General features: G+C 36.7%; 1 protein-coding gene across 1 annotated transcript in view; it reads right to left on the bottom strand.

The window, feature by feature from the left end:
• The window catches only part of LOC141401971 (phosphatidylserine synthase-like), a 33,660-nt gene extending 15,913 nt beyond the window's left edge, over nucleotides 1-17,747 (bottom strand). Inside the window, exons 1-3 of the mRNA XM_073982564.1 lie at nucleotides 17,303-17,747; nucleotides 539-797; nucleotides 20-472 (exon numbers count right to left, since the gene is read on the bottom strand). Coding sequence (XP_073838665.1) covers nucleotides 20-472; nucleotides 539-797; nucleotides 17,303-17,646 — 1,056 coding nt within the window. The 5' untranslated portion in view covers nucleotides 17,647-17,747. The remainder of the gene's footprint in view (nucleotides 1-19; nucleotides 473-538; nucleotides 798-17,302) is intronic.
• Nucleotides 17,748-19,581: the final 1,834 nt, after the last annotated feature.

Here is a 19,581-nt window from a genome sequence, read left to right as displayed (position 1 = left end):
GGGTTTGTCCTTTACCCACCTGCCAAAATATCACCAACTGTATAACAGCTGCAAAACGCATAGCAGTCGATTTAGGATCCAACCATCTAATGGCTGTCCAACTTTCTGGTGTAAATTGTAATACGGCACGTTTAATTTTACCACTTGTCGATGAAATATCCTTAATACTGGCCCATTTGTATTCACGCATTTCCAACATTTTACAGAATTTCAAACCCACCCATATACCTAAACCATTACATATCAAAACATCCAATATTAAGGCATCCCACCAACATTCCACAAAATTGGGCAACAAATGGGCAAAAGTAATTTCGGTAATTTCCCACATTATAGATATGGCCCACAGGATACCCATGTGACGTATAAGTACTGCTTTGAAGGCCCAGCCCAAGAAATGACCCCAAGCAAAAACATCCAAATGACCTTTAACACGTTCAAAGGAGACATCGGAACAATTGACACCATATTCCTGTAAACATAAAATAATGTTAAGTTATTAATGATTGGATCATGTTTGCTGTTGTCATCGACTTACCTTATCCATATTAATATGAAAATCTTTAAGTTTGGGATCCAGCCAATAGAATATATTCATAATAGTCTTGTGATTTTGGAACATTAAAAACTGCAAGGCCATTAAATAAAGCACTGAACAACCAAAGAGTATACGCCATACTGCCGGATGTGGCCGTGTAAATGGACCATTGGGAAATGCCAATACCGAAATAATTAGGAAAAAGAATACCACGCACAATATGCCAGCCCAAATGTTTTCTTCAAAATTGCCTTCGTCCCTGAAAGAATAAAAGATAATAAGTGATAAAAAAAAAGAGCTGCCAAAGGAAGACTTCATATTATGGGATACATCTAGGGAGGTATTTTTTTTCATATAATGACTTTAAGATTGAGAGGCATTAATCCATAAAGCCGTTCTCTAGAGAATTATTCATATATAAAATAGACCTTTTGGAAGTTGTTTATCCATATGGAAAGTCAAAGAGGACTTTATTTAAACATAAACATCTAGATATTCATCTACACAGAAGACCTCAAGCGGAATCGTCACCTGCATAGAAAACTACATTGGGGGGTTTTCATCTAATCTTTGATCAGAGTATAGGGGTTATTTTAGGGGGTTAAAGTTTCGCACTCCTGGCGAAAACCAGGCTGAATTAAAGATTTCCTATGGAAATCATAATTCAGCCAGGCAAAATTGAAGATTTCCTATGGAAATCATAATTCAGCCAGGCTGAATTGAAGATTTCCTATGGAAATCATAATTCAGCCAGGCTGAATTGAAGATTTCCTATGGAAATAATAATTCAGCCTGGCTGAATTGAAGATTTCCTATGGAAATCATAATTCAGCCAGGCTGAATTGAAGATTTCCTATGGAAATCATAATTCAGCCAGGCTGAATTGAAGATTTCCTATGGAAATCATAATTCAGCCAGGCTGAATTGAAGATTTACTAAGGAAACCTCAAAGGGTGCTTCAATAAACTCTTCTGGAAATAAAGGGTGCTTCTATAAACACTTTCTGAAAGAAAGGTTCTTTTATAGAACATCTACACAGAAGACCTCAAGCGGAATCGTCACCTGCATAGAAAACTACATTGGGTGGTTTTCATCTAATCTTTGATCAGAGTAAAGGGTTTATTTTAGGGGTTAAAGTTTCGCACTCCTGGCGAAAACAGGTAGCCCGAGTCCTTCGATCTTCCCCCGACCAAAAAATAGAGAGGGCTTCATCTACGTATATAGAAGACTCCCAAGGAAGTCATCATCCATATTATCTGCATACAAGAATTCCAGGGAAGTTTTCATCAATATCATAACTTTCAGGAGGAGTTTTATATAAAAGACCTCAAGGGAATCCTTCGTCTATTCGGAAGACCTTCAGGGAGGTCTTCATTTCTAGCTGAATTGAAGATTTCTTATGGAAATCATAATTCAGCCTATGGAAATCATAATTCAGCCAGGCAGAATTGAAGATTTCCTACGGAAATCAGAATTCAGCCAGGCTGAATTGAAGATTCCCTATGGAAATGACGATTTCCTATAGAAATCATAATTCAGCCCGGCTGAATTGAAGATTTCCTATGGAAATCATAATTCAGCCCGGCTGAATTGAAGATTTACTAAGGAAACCACAAAGGGTGCTTCAATAGACTCTTCTGGAAATAAAGGGTGCTTCTATAAACACTTTCTGAAAGAAAGGTTCTTTTATAGAACCTTTCTAAAAGAAAGGGTGCTTCCATAGACCCTTTCTAAAGGAAAGGGTGCTTCTATAGACCCTTTCTAAAGGAAAGGGTGCTTCTATAGACCCTTTCTAAAGGAAAGGGTGCTTCTATAGACCCTTTCTAAAGGAAAGGGTGCTTCTATAGACCCTTTCTAAAGGAAAGGGTGCATCTTTGGACCCTTTCTAAAGGAAAGGGTGCATCTTTGGACCCTTTCTAAAGGAAAGGGTGCATCTTTGGACCCTTTCTAAAGGAAAGGATGCATCTTTGGACCCTTTCTAAAGGAAAGAGTGCTTCTATAGACCTTTTCTAAAGGAAAGGGTGCTTCTATAGACCCTCTCTAAAGGAAAGGGTGCTTCTATAGACCCTTTCTAAAGGAAAGGGTGCTTCTATAGACCCTTTCTAAAGGAAAGGGTGCTTCTATAGACCCTTTCTAAAGGAAAGGGTGCTTCTATAGACCCTTTCTAAAGGAAAGGGTGCTTCTATGGACACTTTCTAAAGGTAAAGGCGCTTCTATGGACTCTTTTAAAGAATAGTGTGCTTCTATGGTCCCTTTCTTAAAGAAAGGGTGCTTCTATAGACCCTTTCTTAAATAAAGGGTGCTTCTATAGACCCTTTCTAAAAGAAAGGGTGCTTCTTTAGACCCTTTCTAAAAGAAAGGGTGCTTCTTTAGACCCTTTCTAAAAGAAAGGGTGCTTCTTTAGACCCTTTCTAAAAGAAAGGGTGCTTCTTTAGACCCTTTCTAAAAGAAAGGGTGCTTCTTTAGACCCTTTCTAAAAGAAAGGGTGCTTCTTTAGACCCTTTCTAAAAGAAAGGGTGCTTCTTTAGACCCTTTCTAAAAGAAAGGGTGCTTCTTTAGACCCTTTCTAAAAGAAAGGGTGCTTCTTTAGACCCTTTCTAAAAGAAAGGGTGCTTCTTTAGACCCTTTCTAAAAGAAAGGGTGCTTCTTTAGACCCTTTCTAAAAGAAAGGGTGCTTCTTTAGACCCTTTCTAAAAGAAAGGGTGCTTCTTTAGACCCTTTCTAAAAGAAAGGGTGCTTCTTTAGACCCTTTCTAAAAGAAAGGGTGCTTCTTTAGACCCTTTCTAAAAGAAAGGGTGCTTCTATAGACCCTTTCTAAAAGAAAGGGTGCTTCTATAGATCCTTTCTAAGAAAGGGGTGCTTTTTTGTACTCCTTCTAAAGGAAAGGGTGGTTCTATGGACCCTTTCTAAAGGAAAGGGTGCTTCTATAGACCCTTTCTAAAGGAAAGGGTGCTTCTATAGACCCTTTCTAAAGGAAAGGGTGCTTCTATAGACCCTTTCTAAAGGAAAGGGTGCTTCTATAGACCCTTTCTAAAGGAAAGGGTGCTTCTATAGACCCTTTCTAAAGAAAAGGGTGCTTCTATAGACCCTTTCTAAAGGAAAGGGTGCTTCTATAGACCCTTTCTAAAGGAAAGGGTGCATCTTTGGACCCTTTCTAAAGGAAAGGGTGCATCTTTGGACCCTTTCTAAAGGAAAGGATGCATCTTTGGACCCTTTCTAAAGGAAAGAGTGCTTCTATAGACCTTTTCTAAAGGAAAGGGTGCTTCTATAGACCCTCTCTAAAGGAAAGGGTGCTTCTATAGACCCTTTCTAAAGGAAAGGGTGCTTCTATAGACCCTCTCTAAAGGAAAGGGTGCTTCTATAGACCCTTTCTAAAGGAAAGGGTGCTTCTATAGACCCTTTCTAAAGGAAAGGGTGCTTCTATAGACCCTTTCTAAAGGAAAGGGTGCTTCTATAGACCCTTTCTTAAAGAAAGGGTGCTTCTATAGACCCTTTCTTAAAGAAAGGGTGCTTCTATAGACCCTTTCTTAAATAAAGGGTGCTTCTTTAGACCCTTTCTAAAAGAAAGGGTGCTTCTTTAGACCCTTTCTAAAAGAAAGGGTGCTTCTTTAGACCCTTTCTAAAAGAAAGGGTGCTTCTTTAGACCCTTTCTAAAAGAAAGGGTGCTTCTTTATACCCTTTCTAAAAGAAAGGGTGCTTCTTTAGACCCTTTCTAAAAGAAAGGGTGCTTCTTTAGACCCTTTCTAAAAGAAAGGGTGCTTCTTTAGACCCTTTCTAAAAGAAAGGGTGCTTCTTTAGACCCTTTCTAAAAGAAAGGGTGCTTCTTTAGACCCTTTCTAAAAGAAAGGGTGCTTCTTTAGACCCTTTCTAAAAGAAAGGGTGCTTCTTTAGACCCTTTCTAAAAGAAAGGGTGCTTCTATAGATCCTTTCTAAGAAAGGGGTGCTTTTTTGTACTCCTTCTAAAGGAAAGGGTGCTTCTATGGACCCTTTCTAAAGGAAAGGGTGCTTCTATAGACCCTTTCTAAAGGAAAGGGTGCTTCTATAGACCCTTTCTAAAGGAAAGGGTGCTTCTATAGACCCTTTCTAAAGGAAAGGGTGCTTCTATAGACCCTTTCTAAAGGAAAGGGTGCTTCTATATACCCTTTCTAAAGGAAAGGGTGCTTCTATAGACCCTTTCTAAAGAAAAGGGTGCTTCTATAGACCCTTTCTAAAGGAAAGGGTGCTTCTTTGGACTCTTTCTAAAGGGAAGGGTGCTTTTTTGGGCCCTTTCTAAAGGAAAGGGTGCTTCTATATACCCTTTCTAAAGGAAAGGGTGCTTCTATATACCCTTTCTAAAGGAAAGGGTGCTTCTATATACCCTTTCTAAAGGAAAGGGTGCTTCTATATACCCTTTCTAAAGGAAAGGGTGCTTCTATATACCCTTTCTAAAGGAAAGGGTGCTTCTATATACCCTTTCTAAAGGAAAGGGTGCTTCTATATACCCTTTCTAAAGGAAAGGGTGCTTCTATATACCCTTTCTAAAGGAAAGGGTGCTTCTATATACCCTTTCTAAAGGAAAGGGTGCTTCTATATACCCTTTCTAAAGGAAAGGGTGCTTCTATATACCCTTTCTAAAGGAAAGGGTGCTTCTATATACCCTTTCTAAAGGAAAGGGTGCTTCTATATACCCTTTCTAAAGGAAAGGGTGCTTCTATATACCCTTTCTAAAGGAAAGGGTGCTTCTATATACCCTTTCTAAAGGAAAGGGTGCTTCTATATACCCTTTCTAAAGGAAAGGGTGCTTCTATATACCCTTTCTAAAGGAAAGGGTGCTTCTATATACCCTTTCTAAAGGAAAGGGTGCTTCTATATACCCTTTCTAAAGGAAAGGGTGCTTCTATATACCCTTTCTAAAGGAAAGGGTGCTTCTATATACCCTTTCTAAAGGAAAGGGTGCTTCTATATACCCTTTCTAAAGGAAAGGGTGCTTCTATATACCCTTTCTAAAGGAAAGGGTGCTTCTATATACCCTTTCTAAAGGAAAGGGTGCTTCTATATACCCTTTCTAAAGGAAAGGGTGTTCTATATACCCTTTCTAAAGGAAAGGGTGCTTCTATATACCCTTTCTAAAGGAAAGGGTGCTTCTATATACCCTTTCTAAAGGAAAGGGTGCTTCTATATACCCTTTCTAAAGGAAAGGGTGCTTCTATATACCCTTTCTAAAGGAAAGGGTGCTTCTATATACCCTTTCTAAAGGAAAGGGTGCTTCTATATACCCTTTCTAAAGGAAAGGGTGCTTCTATATACCCTTTCTAAAGGAAAGGGTGCTTCTATATACCCTTTCTAAAGGAAAGGGTGCTTCTATATACCCTTTCTAAAGGAAAGGGTGCTTCTATATACCCTTTCTAAAGGAAAGGGTGCTTCTATATACCCTTTCTAAAGGAAAGGGTGCTTCTATATACCCTTTCTAAAGGAAAGGGTGCTTCTATATACCCTTTCTAAAGGAAAGGGTGCTTCTATATACCCTTTCTAAAGGAAAGGGTGCTTCTATATACCCTTTCTAAAGGAAAGGGTGCTTCTATATACCCTTTCTAAAGGAAAGGGTGCTTCTATATACCCTTTCTAAAGGAAAGGGTGCTTCTATATACCCTTTCTAAAGGAAAGGGTGCTTCTATATACCCTTTCTAAAGGAAAGGGTGCTTCTATATACCCTTTCTAAAGGAAAGGGTGCTTCTATATACCCTTTCTAAAGGAAAGGGTGCTTCTATATACCCTTTCTAAAGGAAAGGGTGCTTCTATATACCCTTTCTAAAGGAAAGGGTGCTTCTATATACCCTTTCTAAAGGAAAGGGTGCTTCTATATACCCTTTCTTAAAGAAGGGGTGCTTCTATATACCCTTTCTAACGGAAAGGGTGCTTCTATAGATCCTTTCTAAAGGAAGGGGTGATTTTTTGTACTCTTTCTAAAGGAAAGGGTGCTTCTATAAACCCATTCTAAAGGAAGGGGTGCTTCTTTGGACTCTTTCTAAAGGAAAAGGTGCTTCTATAGACCCTTTCTAATGAAGAAGATACAGACCCTTTCTAAAGGAAAGGGTGCTTCTATAGACCCTTTCTAATGAAGAAGATACAGACCCTTTCTAAAGGAAAGGGTGCTTCTTTGGACTCTTTCTAAAGGAAAAGGCGCTTCTATGGACCCTTTCTAAAAGAAAGGTTGCTTCTATAGACCCTTTCTAAAAGAAAGGTTGCTTCTATAGACCCTTTCTAAAGGAAAGGTTGCTTCTAAAGGAAAGGGTGCTTCTATATACCCTTTCTAAAGGAAAGGGTGCTTCTATATACCCTTTCTAAAGGAAAGGGTGCTTCTATATACCCTTTCTAAAGGAAAGGGTGCTTCTATATACCCTTTCTAAAGGAAAGGGTGCTTCTATATACCCTTTCTAAAGGAAAGGGTGCTTCTATATACCCTTTCTAAAGGAAAGGGTGCTTCTATATACCCTTTCTAAAGGAAAGGGTGCTTCTATATACCCTTTCTAAAGGAAAGGGTGCTTCTATATACCCTTTCTAAAGGAAAGGGTGCTTCTATATACCCTTTCTAAAGGAAAGGGTGCTTCTATATACCCTTTCTAAAGGAAAGGGTGCTTCTATATACCCTTTCTAAAGGAAAGGGTGCTTTTTTTGACCCTTTCTTAAAGAAGGGGTGCTTCTATATACCCTTTCTAACGGAAAGGGTGCTTCTATAGATCCTTTCTAAAGGAAGGGGTGATTTTTTGTACTCTTTCTAAAGGAAAGGGTGCTTCTATAAACCCATTCTAAAGGAAGGGGTGCTTCTTTGGACTCTTTCTAAAGGAAAAGGTGCTTCTATAGACCCTTTCTAATGAAGAAGATACAGACCCTTTCTAAAGGAAAGGGTGCTTCTTTGGACTCTTTCTAAAGGAAAAGGCGCTTCTATGGACCCTTTCTAAAAGAAAGGTTGCTTCTATAGACCCTTTCTAAAAGAAAGGTTGCTTCTATAGACCCTTTCTAAAGGAAAGGTTGCTTCTATAGACCCTTTCTAAAGGAAAGGGTGCTTCTATAGACCCTTTCTAAAGGAAAAGGTGCTTCTATGGACCCTTTCTAAAGGAAAAGATGCTTCTATTAACCCTTTCTAAAGGAAAAGGTGCTTCTATGGTCCCTTTCTAAAGGAAAGGGTGCTTCTATGGACCCTTTCTAAAGGAAAGGGTGCTTCTATGGAATCTTTCTAAAGGAAAGTGTACTTCTATGAACCCTTTCTCAAGGAAGGGGTGCTTGTTTGGACTCTTTCTAAAGGAAATGGTGTTTCTATGGAACCTTTCTAAAGGAAAGTGAGCTTCTATAGACCCTTTCTGAAAGAAACGGTGCTTCTGTAGACCCTTTCTGAAAGAAACGGTGCTTCTAGGGACACTTTCTAAATGAAAGGGTGCTTCTATAGATCCCAGAACTAATGTCCTTGAAGATGAAGAAGATACAGAAACGATAAAGCATCTATTATGTCGCGTCCAATGCTAACCCGCAAATCATATCAATTTCCTAATAAGTTCTAAAATGTAACAATTACGCCTAAATGTGGCCGGTTTGTCCTTTGTTTAAAATTCAAAACAAAAAACGCAATATCAACAACAAAACAGAATTGCAATTCGCAAGTAAAATCTTAATCGCTGAAATCTTTTAATAGGAAATAAGAGAAAAAACAAACAAAATACTAAAAAAAGAACCAAGGAAAAAATGCTTGTGAAAGAAGAAAAAAAAAATAAAAAAAACCAAAATCAATACGTCACACAACAATATCGCGTGATTTAAAAATGAAATATGAGATTCCAAAGTCTGAAATGAGTGAGTGCTTACTATGCATATAGTTGTACATAGTAACCATACATCTCTAATGGATTACGATGAAGATGATTTTGGATTTCGAATAATCTTTAGAGGGGGATAATAACTCTCTGTGTGTGGGGATACGTTCTAAACAACAATTGTTGTCTAAATGGTGTTATCAGTTGAGTCTAATACAAATTCTCAAAAATAAATTAAGATAAGGTTTCGTTGACATTTGACCACTCACCACCAAAGTCTATACAACAGTAATTTCATTAATGGCGGATCTTTTGTCAAAAATCTATAAAAGGGGTTTAGGCACATGTTTCGTTTTGTATATAATAAAACAAAAAAACAATGACAACTGCTGATAAGATTGTGTATGATGAAGAAAATTGTAGCAGTAAAGAAGAAACAGTATATGAATTTTTATAGAAATTTCTATGCATTGCTGAAATAAATTAGTAATCAATTGAAAATTGAAATATTCATTCTTGAGAGCAAAAATAAAGTGCCCAAATTTTCTAAATTGAAATGTAATCTTGTAACGAAAGCCCTTGAACAAAAAGTTCAGATTTACTTCATTGTAAAGTAATCATCTAATGGAAATCTTGATTGCCCAATATGAGGAATACAAATGTCCAAGAGTATGTCCAAAGATCCAATAAAAAATTATTGATTTCATTTGACCATAATTAGCAAGCCACACTACATAAACCCCTATATTTCATACCACCATAATGATTAGTATCTTCTCTATCCTCTGTGCTTATTCATGCAATATAAATATTAAGTAATAACATAACAATAATAATTGTTATTGTTTTATGAAAGACAACTTGCTTCCGAAATACCCGCATCTGCACAAATAGTATTTCAAGTGGGGTTAATAACCTTAAGTCTGTTGTGATGAAAATAGAAAACGGAACTATTTACTTAGGGAGCAGAGGGAAAGAAGAAAGAAATGAAAACGAAAGTGAACGTTCCAAAAAAGACAATTATAAGGTTATCACATAAAAAAATAATTCCGGCTATAGAATTTCAGTTGTGAAATAAATTTTCGGTTTTTTTTAAGACCCAGATGGGGTGATATAAGCGGCAAAAACAACGTGCACCTTTTTAAGATTTTTGGAGGGCTCAACATATTAGAAATAATGAATGAAGGGCTGCGCATCATCAAACCTAAGGGCAATAAAAGTGGAACTGTTGCTTCTATAAACCCTTTCTGAAAGACACTTTGTAAACGATACTTCTATAGACCCTTACTGAAAGAAAGTGTGCTTCTAAAAACCCTTTCTGAAAGAAGGGGATCTTCTATAGACCCTTCCTGAACGAAAGGTTGCTTCCATAGACCCTTTCTGAACGAAAAGGTGCTTCTTCAGACCCTTTCTAAAAGAAAGGGTGACTCTGTAAATCTTTTCTGAAAGAAAGGGTGCCTCTGTACATCTTTTCTGAAATAAAGGATGTTCTTAGAGACCCTTTCGAAGGAAAGCGAGCTTCTACAGATCCTTTCTGAAAGAAAAGGTGCTTCTATAGACACTTTCAAAAAGAAGGCGGTCTTCTACTGATCCTTTCTGAATGAAAGAGTGCTTTTATAGAATCTTTCTGAGAGAGAGGCTGCTTTTATAGAATCTTTCTGAGAGAAAGGCTGCTTTTATAGAATCTTTCTGAGAGAAAGGGTGCTTTTATAGAATCTTTCTGAGAGGAAGGGTGCTTTTATAGAACCTTTCTGAGAGAAAGGGTGCTTTTATAGAATCTTTCTGAGAGAAAGGGTGCTTTTATAGAATCTTTCTGAGAGGAAGGGTGCTTTTATAGAACCTTTCTGAGAGAAAGGGTGCTTTTATAGAATCTTTCTGAGAGAAAGGGTGCTTTTATAGAATCTTTCTGAGAGAAAGGGTGCTTTTATAGAATCTTTCTGAGAGGAAGGGTGCTTTTATAGAACCTTTCTGAGAGAAAGGGTGCTTTTATAGAATCTTTCTGAGAGAAAGGGTGCTTTTATAGAATGTTTCTGAGAGAAAGGGTGCTTTTATAGAATCTTTCTGAGAGGAAGGGTGCTTTTATAGAACCTTTCTGAGAGAAAGGGTGCTTTTATAGAACCTTTCTGAGAGAAAGGGTGCTTTTATAGAACCTTTCTGAGAGAAAGGGTGCTTTTATAGAATCTTTCTGAGAGAAAGGGTGCTTTTATAGAATCTTTCTGAGAGAAAGGGTGCTTTTATAGAATCTTTCTGAGATAAAGGGTGCTTTTATAGAATCTTTCTGAGAGAAAGGGTGCTTTTATAGAATCTTTCTGAGAGAAAGGGTGCTTTTATAGAATCTTCCTGAGAGAAAGGGTGCTTTTATAGAATCTTTCCGAGAGAAAGGGTAATTTTATAGAACCTTTCTGAGAGAAAGGGTGCTTTTATAGAATATTTCTGAGAGAAAGGGTGCATTTATAGAATCTTTCTGAGAGAAAGGGTGCTTTTATAGAATCTTTCTGAGAGAAAGGGTGCTTTTATAGAATCTCTCTGAGAGAAAGGGTGCTTTTATAGAATCTTTCTGAGAGAAAGTGTGCTTTTATAGAATCTTTCTGAGAGAAGGGGTGATTTTATAGAATCTTTCTGAGAGAAAGGGTGCTTTTATAGAATCTTTCTGAGAGAAAGGTTGCTTTTATAGAATCTTTCTGAGAGAAGGGGTGATTTTATAGAATCTTTCTGAGAGAAAGGTTGCTTTTATAGAATCTTTCTGAGAGAAGGGGTGATTTTATAGAATCTTTCTGAGAGAAAGGGTGCTTTTGTATAAACTTTCTGAGAGAAAGGGTGCTTTTATAGAATCTTTCTGAGAGAAAGGGTGCTTTTATAGAATCTTTCTGAGAGAAATGGTGCTTTTATAGAATCTTTCTGAGAGAAAGGGTGCTTTTATAGAATCTTTCTGAATGCATGGGTGCTTTTATAGAATCTTTCTGAGAGAAAGGGTGCTTTTATAGAATCTTTCTGAGAGAAAGGGTGATTTTATAGAATCTTTCTGAGAGAAAGGGTGCTTTTATAGAATCTTTCTGAGAGAAAGGGTGTTTTTATAGAACCTTTCTGAGAGAAATGGTGCTTTTATAGAATCTTTCTGAGAGAAAGGGTGCTTTTATAGAATATTTCTGAGAGAAAGGGTGCTTTTATAGAATCTTTCTGAGAGAAAGGGTGCTTTTATAGAATCTTTCTGAGAGAAAGGGTGCTTTTATAGAATCTTTCTGAGAGAAAGGGTGCTTTTATAGAATCTTTCTGAGACAAAGGGTGCTTTTATAGAATCTTTCTGAGAGAAGGGGTGCTTTTATAGAATCTTTCTGAGAGAAGGGGTGCTTTTATAGAATCTTTCTGAGAGAAAGGGTGCTTTTATAGAATCTTTCTGAGAGAGAGGGTGCTTTTATAGAATCTTTCTGAGAGAAAGGGTGCTTTTATAGAATCTTTCTGAGAGAAAGGGTGCTTTTATAGAATCTTTGTGAGTGAAAGGGTGCTTTTATAGAATTTTACTGAAAGAAAGGGTGCTTTTATAGAACCTTTCTGAGAGAAAGGGTGCTTTTATAGAACATTTCTGAGAGAAAGGGTGCTTTTATAGAATCTTTCTGAGAGAATGGGTGCTTTTATAGAATCTTTCTGAGAGAAAGGGTGCTTTTATAGAATCTTTCTGAGAGAAAGAGTGCCTTTATAGAAACTTTCTGACAGAAAGGGTACTTTTTAGAATCTTTCTGAGAGAAGGGGTGCTTTTATAGAATCTTTCTGAGAGAATGGGTGCTTTTATAGAATCTTTCTGAGAGAAAGGGTGCTTTTATAGAATCTTTCTGAGAGAATGGAGCTTTTATAGAATCTTTCTGAGAGAAAGCGTGCTTTTATAGAATCTTTCTGAGAGAAAGAGTGCTTTTATAGAATCTTTCTGAGAGAAAGGGTGCTTTTTAGAACCTCTCTCTTTAAAAAATCCATGTTTTGTGGCCTATTTGTTGGCTTCCGAAAATCTTAAAAAAATTCAGGTCTCGTGGCCTATTATTTGGCTTCCTAAAATCTTAAAAAAACCGCTTAAAAAATCCACGTCTTGCGACGTATTATTTGGCTTCCAAAATCTTTAGAAAATGCAGGTATTGTGGCCTTTTTTTGGCTTCCAAAAATCTTTAAAAAATCCAGGTTTTGTGGCCTATTTGTTGGCTTCCAAAAATCCACGGTTTGTGACTTATTTGTTGGCTTCCAAAAATCCACGGTTTGTGACTTATTTGTTGGCTTGCAAAAATCCACGTTTTGAGGCCTATTTGTTGGCTTCCAAATATCCACGTTTTGTGGCCTATTTGTTGGCTTCCAAAAATCCACGTTTTGTGGCATAGTTGCTGGCTTCCAATATCTTTAAAAAATTCACGTTTTGTAGACTATTTGTCTGCTTCCAAATATCCACGTTTTGTGGCCTATTTGTTGGCTTCCAAAATCTTTAAAAAAATTCACGTTTTGTAGCCTATTTGTTGGCTTCCAAAAATCTTTAAAAAAATCCACGTTATGTGGCTCATTTGTTGGCTTCCAAAAATCTTAAAAAAAAACTCCAGGTTTTGTGGCATATTTGTTTGGCTCCAACAATCTTTAAAAAAATCCATGTTTTGTGGCCTTTTGGGTGGCTTCCAAAACTCTTTAGAAAAATCCATGTTTTGTGGCCTTTTTGTTGGTTTACAAAATTTTTTTTAAAAATCCGCGTTTTGTGCCCTTTGAAGATTTGTAAAGGAGAAGTTATCGGATCTTGGAAATTGATGTACGTTTGGGAGACACTAAAATTTTTCAAGATTTTTAAAAGCACCATATCGAAGAAGTGGGCAAATGTTTTAAAATTTTCAATTCGAAACTTTCTTATCACCCTTGATCTTACAAATTTTTATGGATTGCGTATGGTCCAGTAGAACATGCTTTACAAATGTATGTTTTTTTTGTCATGATGTGTTCATACAACAACGTCGTATCTGTCAATAGCCACCACCAGCATTAGTTCCACATGGTGTGTAGAAAAAAAATTAGAAAGATTTTCAATTCCATAAGAGAAAAAATAACACCTAGAAATAAACACAACAAACGACGGCTAGACTAATGAGAAATGTCAAATCTTCTTTGCTCCCTCCCCTCCGCAATCAGATTGACATTCGTACTATATACCCTCCTCCTTCCTGCCTTCCATCAATTGCTTTTGTTGTTTGCTGGTTGGTTGGTCGACTAAAACGGATGATAATCAATACGTAACGTGATGTGGATGAAGGTTGAATCGGTTTTGGGGTAAATGCAAAAAAAAAAAAAAACAACAACAATTAACGCACCAAGCAATGAGTGTAAATTAATTACAATTTTTTTTCTTTTTGTTGCTGGGCGAGAGAATATTATATAAAAGAATTTGAAATTTTCGTAAAGTGTTGAAAAAATATACAAACTTACGCATCCATTTTAGATATTCCAGGAATGTATGCAAAAGCATTGGCCAAAACTATTAAATGCAACTTGTTTTTATCTTTTTTGTTAGATTTTTTTAATTGTGTGTTTGGTTTGTTGTTTAACTATTGTTGATAATTTGTATTGTTATAATTAGTAACCATAGTATTATATTTAGTAACATTATTTGTTTAGATTCTCTAACTAAGTTATAGGCAAAATAATGGTAGACGAGGACTATTTCTTTTGTACAATTTCTGTTTTGTGTGTCTGGGGTTTAGTCTTTCGATAATAGGAAGTATTTTGGAATTGTACGATTGTTGTTTTACACGCGTTGAACAGTTAACTAAAAAGAAATGACACAATTTTTGTCAAATTCTGCCAACAAGAAGAAAGGAAGTACACCAAAGAAGAAGAAACTACATTTGGCGACCTTTTTCATATGGGGAGCAACTGCAAACACACACACACAGAACGAACAAAAGCAGGAGAAATAGGGGTAGGTGCAAAACAAAAAAAAAACTGGCATTGATACCAATAGAAGCGTAGTTGGGGTGAGACGAATGGAGGGGTACAAGGCGATTTTTAAACCTTTGATCTTTTAAGATTCTCAGAAGAATCGAAGACGAAAATAAATAGGGATATTTAAGAATTTTGAAATCAACGTAGATTTTTGGAAGCCACCAACGAAGCCACAAAACGTGTTATTTTTTTAATTTTTTGAAAGCCACCAACGAGGCCACAAAACGTGGATTTTTAAAGATTTTTGAATGCCAACAAATAGGCCACAAAACATGGATTTTTAAGATTTTTGTAGCCACCAAAAGGGCCACAAAACATGGATTTTTTAAAGAGTTTTGGAAGCCAACCAAAAGGCCACAAACGTGGATTTTTAAACTTTTGGAAAACGTGATTTTGTAAAGACTGTTTCTTTCAGACATTGTCTATAGAAGCGCCATTTTATTTCAAACGTGGACTACAGTAGCTTCCATTCTTTCAAACATAGTCTATAGAAGCGCCATTTTATTTCAAACGTGGACTACAGTAGCCCCCTTTCTTTCAAACATAGTCTATAGTAGCTGCCATTCTTTCAAACATGGACTATAGTAGCTCCTTTCTTTCAAACATGGACTATAGTAGCTGCCATTCTTTCAAACATGGACTATAGTAGCTCCTTTCTTTCAAACATGGACTATAGTAGCTCCCTTTCTTTGAGAAAGGTTCTATAGAAGCACCCTTTCTTAGAGAAAGGTTCTATAGAAGCACCCTTTCTTTGATAAAGGTTCTATAGAAGCACCCTTTCTTAGAGAAAGGTTCTATAGAAGCACCCTTTCTTTGATAAAGGTTCTATAGAAGCACTCTTTCTTTTAGAAAGGATCTATAGAAGCACCCTTTCTTCGTGAAAGATTCCTTATAAGCGCCCTTTCTTTTAGAAAGGATCTATAGAAGCACCCTTTCTTTTAGAAAGGATCTATAGAAGCACCCTTTCTTTTAGAAAGGATCTATAGAAGCACCCTTTCTTTTAGAAAGGATCTATAGAAGCACCCTTTCTTTTAGAAAGGATCTATAGAAGCACCCTTTCTTTTAGAAAGGATCTATAGAAGCACCCTTTCTTTTAGAAAGGATCTATAGAAGCACCCTTTCTTTTAGAAAGGATCTATAGAAGCACCCTTTCTTTTAGAAAGGATCTATAGAAGCACCCTTTCTTTTAGAAAGGATCTATAGAAGCACCCTTTCTTTTAGAAAGGATCTATAGAAGCACCCTTTCTTTTAGAAAGGATCTATAGAAGCACCCTTTCTTTTAGAAAGGATCTATAGAAGCACCCTTTCTTTTAGAAAGGATCTATAGAAGCACCCTTTCTTTTAGAAAGGATCTATAGAAGCACCCTTTCTTTTAGAAAGGATCTATAGAAGCACCCTTTCTTTTAGAAAGGATCTATAGAAGCACCCTTTCTTTTAGAAAGGATCTATAGAAGCACCCTTTCCTTTAGAAAGGATCTATAGAAGCACCCTTTCTTTTAGAAAGGATCTATAGAAGCACCCTTTCTTTTAGAAAGGATCTATAGAAGCACCCTTTCTTTTAGAAAGGATCTAAAGAAGCACCCTTTCATTTAGAAATGATCTAAAGAAGCACCCTTTCTTTTAGAAAGGATCTAAAGAAGCACCCTTTCTTTTAGAAAGGATCTAAAGAAGCACCCTTTCTTTTAGATAGGATCTATAGAAGCAACCTTTCTTTTAGAAAGAATCTATAGAAGCACCCTTTCTTTTAGAAAGTATCTATAGAAGCAACATTTCTATTAGAAAGGATCTAAAGAAGCAACCTTTCTTTTAGAAATTATCTACAGAAGCACCCTTCTTTCAAAATGGATCTACAGAAACACTATTTCTTTTGGAATGGAACTATAGATACCCTTTCTTTCAGAATGCGCCTAAGAGGCACCCTATATTTCGGAATGAGTCTATAGAAGCACCCTTTTCTTCCAGATAGGGTTTGCAGAAGAGCCCTTTTTCAAAAAGTGTCATTAGAAGCAGAAGAAAACTTTCATTCAAAAATTTTCTTTAGAAACACCTATTCTTCAAGAAAGAGTCTATAGAAGCTGCCTTTCCTTTACAAAGGCACGCTTTAGATGCATCCTTTGTTTCAGAAAGGGTCAGAATATCAGAATCTTAAGAATGGAGCCCATAAAATAAACATAAAATTGAATATTGGACCCCCAAACATAATCCTAAGCCTGTCTTATAATTCGTCGGAATATATTAGCATATTATGTTGAGTATTCCAGTTGTAACCGTATCGTTCTGAAATTCAAAGTGCTGAAATTGTATACTCACGAGATACAAGCTTCGAAGAATTCCGTAAGGGTTTTAAATAAATTGATTAATTCGTCAAGTTTTCCAGTGGCCATGGGAGAAAGCTTACATCGCAGTCGAGTGCCGCTTATTTGGGATAAGAATCTCACTTAGAAAATCTCTAAAATGAATTTTATAATTCGAGCCAATTCAGCTGGTACATTTGAGTTGTCCCTAAGATTTTAATTTAAAATGCCTTTGATATTAATGACATTCAAGCTGGTGCTCCTGAACTGAATTTATTTCAATGCCGCTGATGAATTTCACTATTTTCCAATAATAGTGTGTGGTGATTTTCTACAGTATCCTGATCCCTAAAGATATTTTTGAAAAGCTACGCCCCTGTCTAGGAAATATATTTTGCAGTTTTAGCATTTGCGCATTGTTCTGCTTCATATTGGTTTCAAAATTATTTCATCTATACGAAGCGGAAAAGAGCATGCAATCAGGGGGTGGACGAGGGTTCTAAAACGGAACAATAAAAACAGCAGAAAATCATGTTTCAATCATGTTTGTTTTGATACGTTAATTCCAAACCCCAGTTTTATACGCGGAGTCACGAGATTGCAAAAAAAGTGGGAATGAGTCACAAAATACCGTGGATCCTTTCAAAGCCAAGGTTGGTTCCTAGAGTACTTAATTAAATCAAACTTGTTGCCAAAAGAAGAAGTAATGAATGACAATACGACTGACTTACCTGACAAATGCAAAATACATAACAGCCAAAATTGACACTGCCAGCAGAGTAATGGTATGTGGCTTATAAAAGAAATCCAATGAGATGTCATCTACGGGTCTTTCATTAACCACCAAAAAAGTTTCAGCAATTTCTTCTGGTCTATGTTTGACATTTTTCGAAGAGGAGCTGTTGGTATTGCTGCTGTTTGTTGTTGCACGTGTTTTTGTTGGAGTTGTGGGAGCACTCGAGGCTCCAGATTTTACGGTTGATTGATTCATATTATTGAATTCGTTGGCGGCGGTGGTAATATTATTGGTGGTGGCAGTGTCCGGACTACCACGTGAACTTGAACGCTTTTTCATGACAATTCACGTTAACACTTTCTTTGATAATTACAACAACTATTTAGTTTAAAATAATAAATCTAATATTAGCATTAATTCTTTTAATTCACAGGCGCGAAAGGGGGAGGAGAGTTGCGCAACAACCACCTTCAATTGCAATTATTTTAATTAACTGCGACAGTAATGAAACGAAGAGCGAGCAGGAAAAGGGAGTGCAAGCAAAATCTAGTATGTTCACGTTCGTATTGTGTATTGGGGGCCTCCTTCTTTGGCAACAGGCACAACTTGTTGTAGCTTCTAATTTAATCCTTAATTCATAATTTTCATTTTGTTATTTTAATTAAAGATTTGTAACCGACAGAACACGTCTTTTTTTGAGAAATGCCGGAAAAATAATGATCAGAGTTATAAAGGCAATCATACGTATAGGTTTCTATAGAGTGAGTTGTTGGGGTAGGTTTCTAAAGATTAGACAATTCTTCTGACAATTTAAAGGTGGACACAGCAAGGAACTAGTCTAGTTTATTAGTTCATCTAGTGCAATTTAGGGATAGGTAAGTCGACTTTCGGTTAATCGATTAATAGACGTTTTGCAGTCAAAAATCTAAAAATCGTAGTCGACTTTTGTCTGGAGGGAAAATCGCATAATCGATTATCTTGTGATCGATGTTCGAGTTTGCCCATAGATTGTGGACTTGGCGGTTTTACACTTTTGGCGGTTTTACAGTTTCAAAAGAAAACTCGAAAATCGACGAATAGTCGATTATAATCGATTTTCTGCAGTTATGAAAAAGTCTAAAGTCGAGTTTTAAAACAACTGAAATAATCGCAAGACCGAAAAATCGCATTTTTAGTTTTAGACCAAAATCGAAAAGTCGAAAAATCGATTATTTCTTTCCATTACCTATCCCTAGTGCAATTCAGAATGACAGAATCAATTGTTGCTTGCTTCCCAAATGTCAAATTATAAAGGAATGACAGAGCCTCTTTGTCGTTCAGCCGGCGTTCCTCCATATAATTTGACATTTGAAAGCAAGCAACGAGCTGATTATGAGACATGCCTACATTGCCAGTGGGTTTGAATTTCAAATGTCAATTCCATAGCGTAAACGTCAAATAAATCATCTCGAAGTGGGTTAACCCGGCAAAGACTTTAGTGTAACCGTACCATGACCAAGGTAGTGGTATCACACCAGCTGTGTCTTTGAACTTGATTTAAGTATAAAAGAATTATTTGGATATTTTAGATGGTGACCGCATCATTTTTCCGAGCTTTTGGATCGTTATGTCAGGAAGCAATGCTTCCTGGGTTCTTTCCTCCGAAGCATGACATGTCCACGAGAAACGTTATACTGCTGTAAACAGGACCAAACGGAATACTTTCGTTAAAAGCGATCCTCGAACAGCTTGTAAGCTGCAATTGAACCTTTGTGAAGGAAGAACCCGAAGATGATTTCCAATATAGACCTTCTTGGAACTTGAAATACGTTTCTACTATGTGTAAAGTTTCGCCCAAATCAGAGACCCAATTCTTTGAGAAAGGTTCTATAGAAGCACCCTTTCTATGAGAAAGGTTCTATAGAAGCACCCTTTCTATTAGAAAGGTTCTATAGAAGCACTCTTTCTTTGAGAAAGGTTCTATAGAAGCACCCATGGTACAATAATTCATAGGTAGGCCAGGTATGAGAATCGCCAAAAAAGTACAACCCTGTCGCTATGGCTTAAAACTTCAAAATTGTTTTGATGAATGATAACGGATGAATAAACAAAGAAGAAGAAGAACGAAATGTTAACATGTTTCAATTGAAATGAAAACAAAACAGAGTTGAATTTTTTGATCAATAATAAATATCAACTCTGCATGTCAACACGGTTTTGACAGATTAAACCATAACAACAAAAAAATTGTAATCAGCTGTTAGCTGTGGCCTACCTAAGAATTATTGTACCATG

The sequence above is a fragment of the Musca autumnalis genome, unplaced genomic scaffold (genome assembly GCF_047663935.1).
Source record: "Musca autumnalis isolate F117 unplaced genomic scaffold, ASM4766393v1 scaffold_4, whole genome shotgun sequence".
Lineage (NCBI taxonomy): Eukaryota > Metazoa > Arthropoda > Insecta > Diptera > Muscidae > Musca > Musca autumnalis.
The sequence above is the reverse complement of the archived record's forward strand: the minus strand, read 5'-3'. Positions and strand labels throughout refer to the sequence as shown.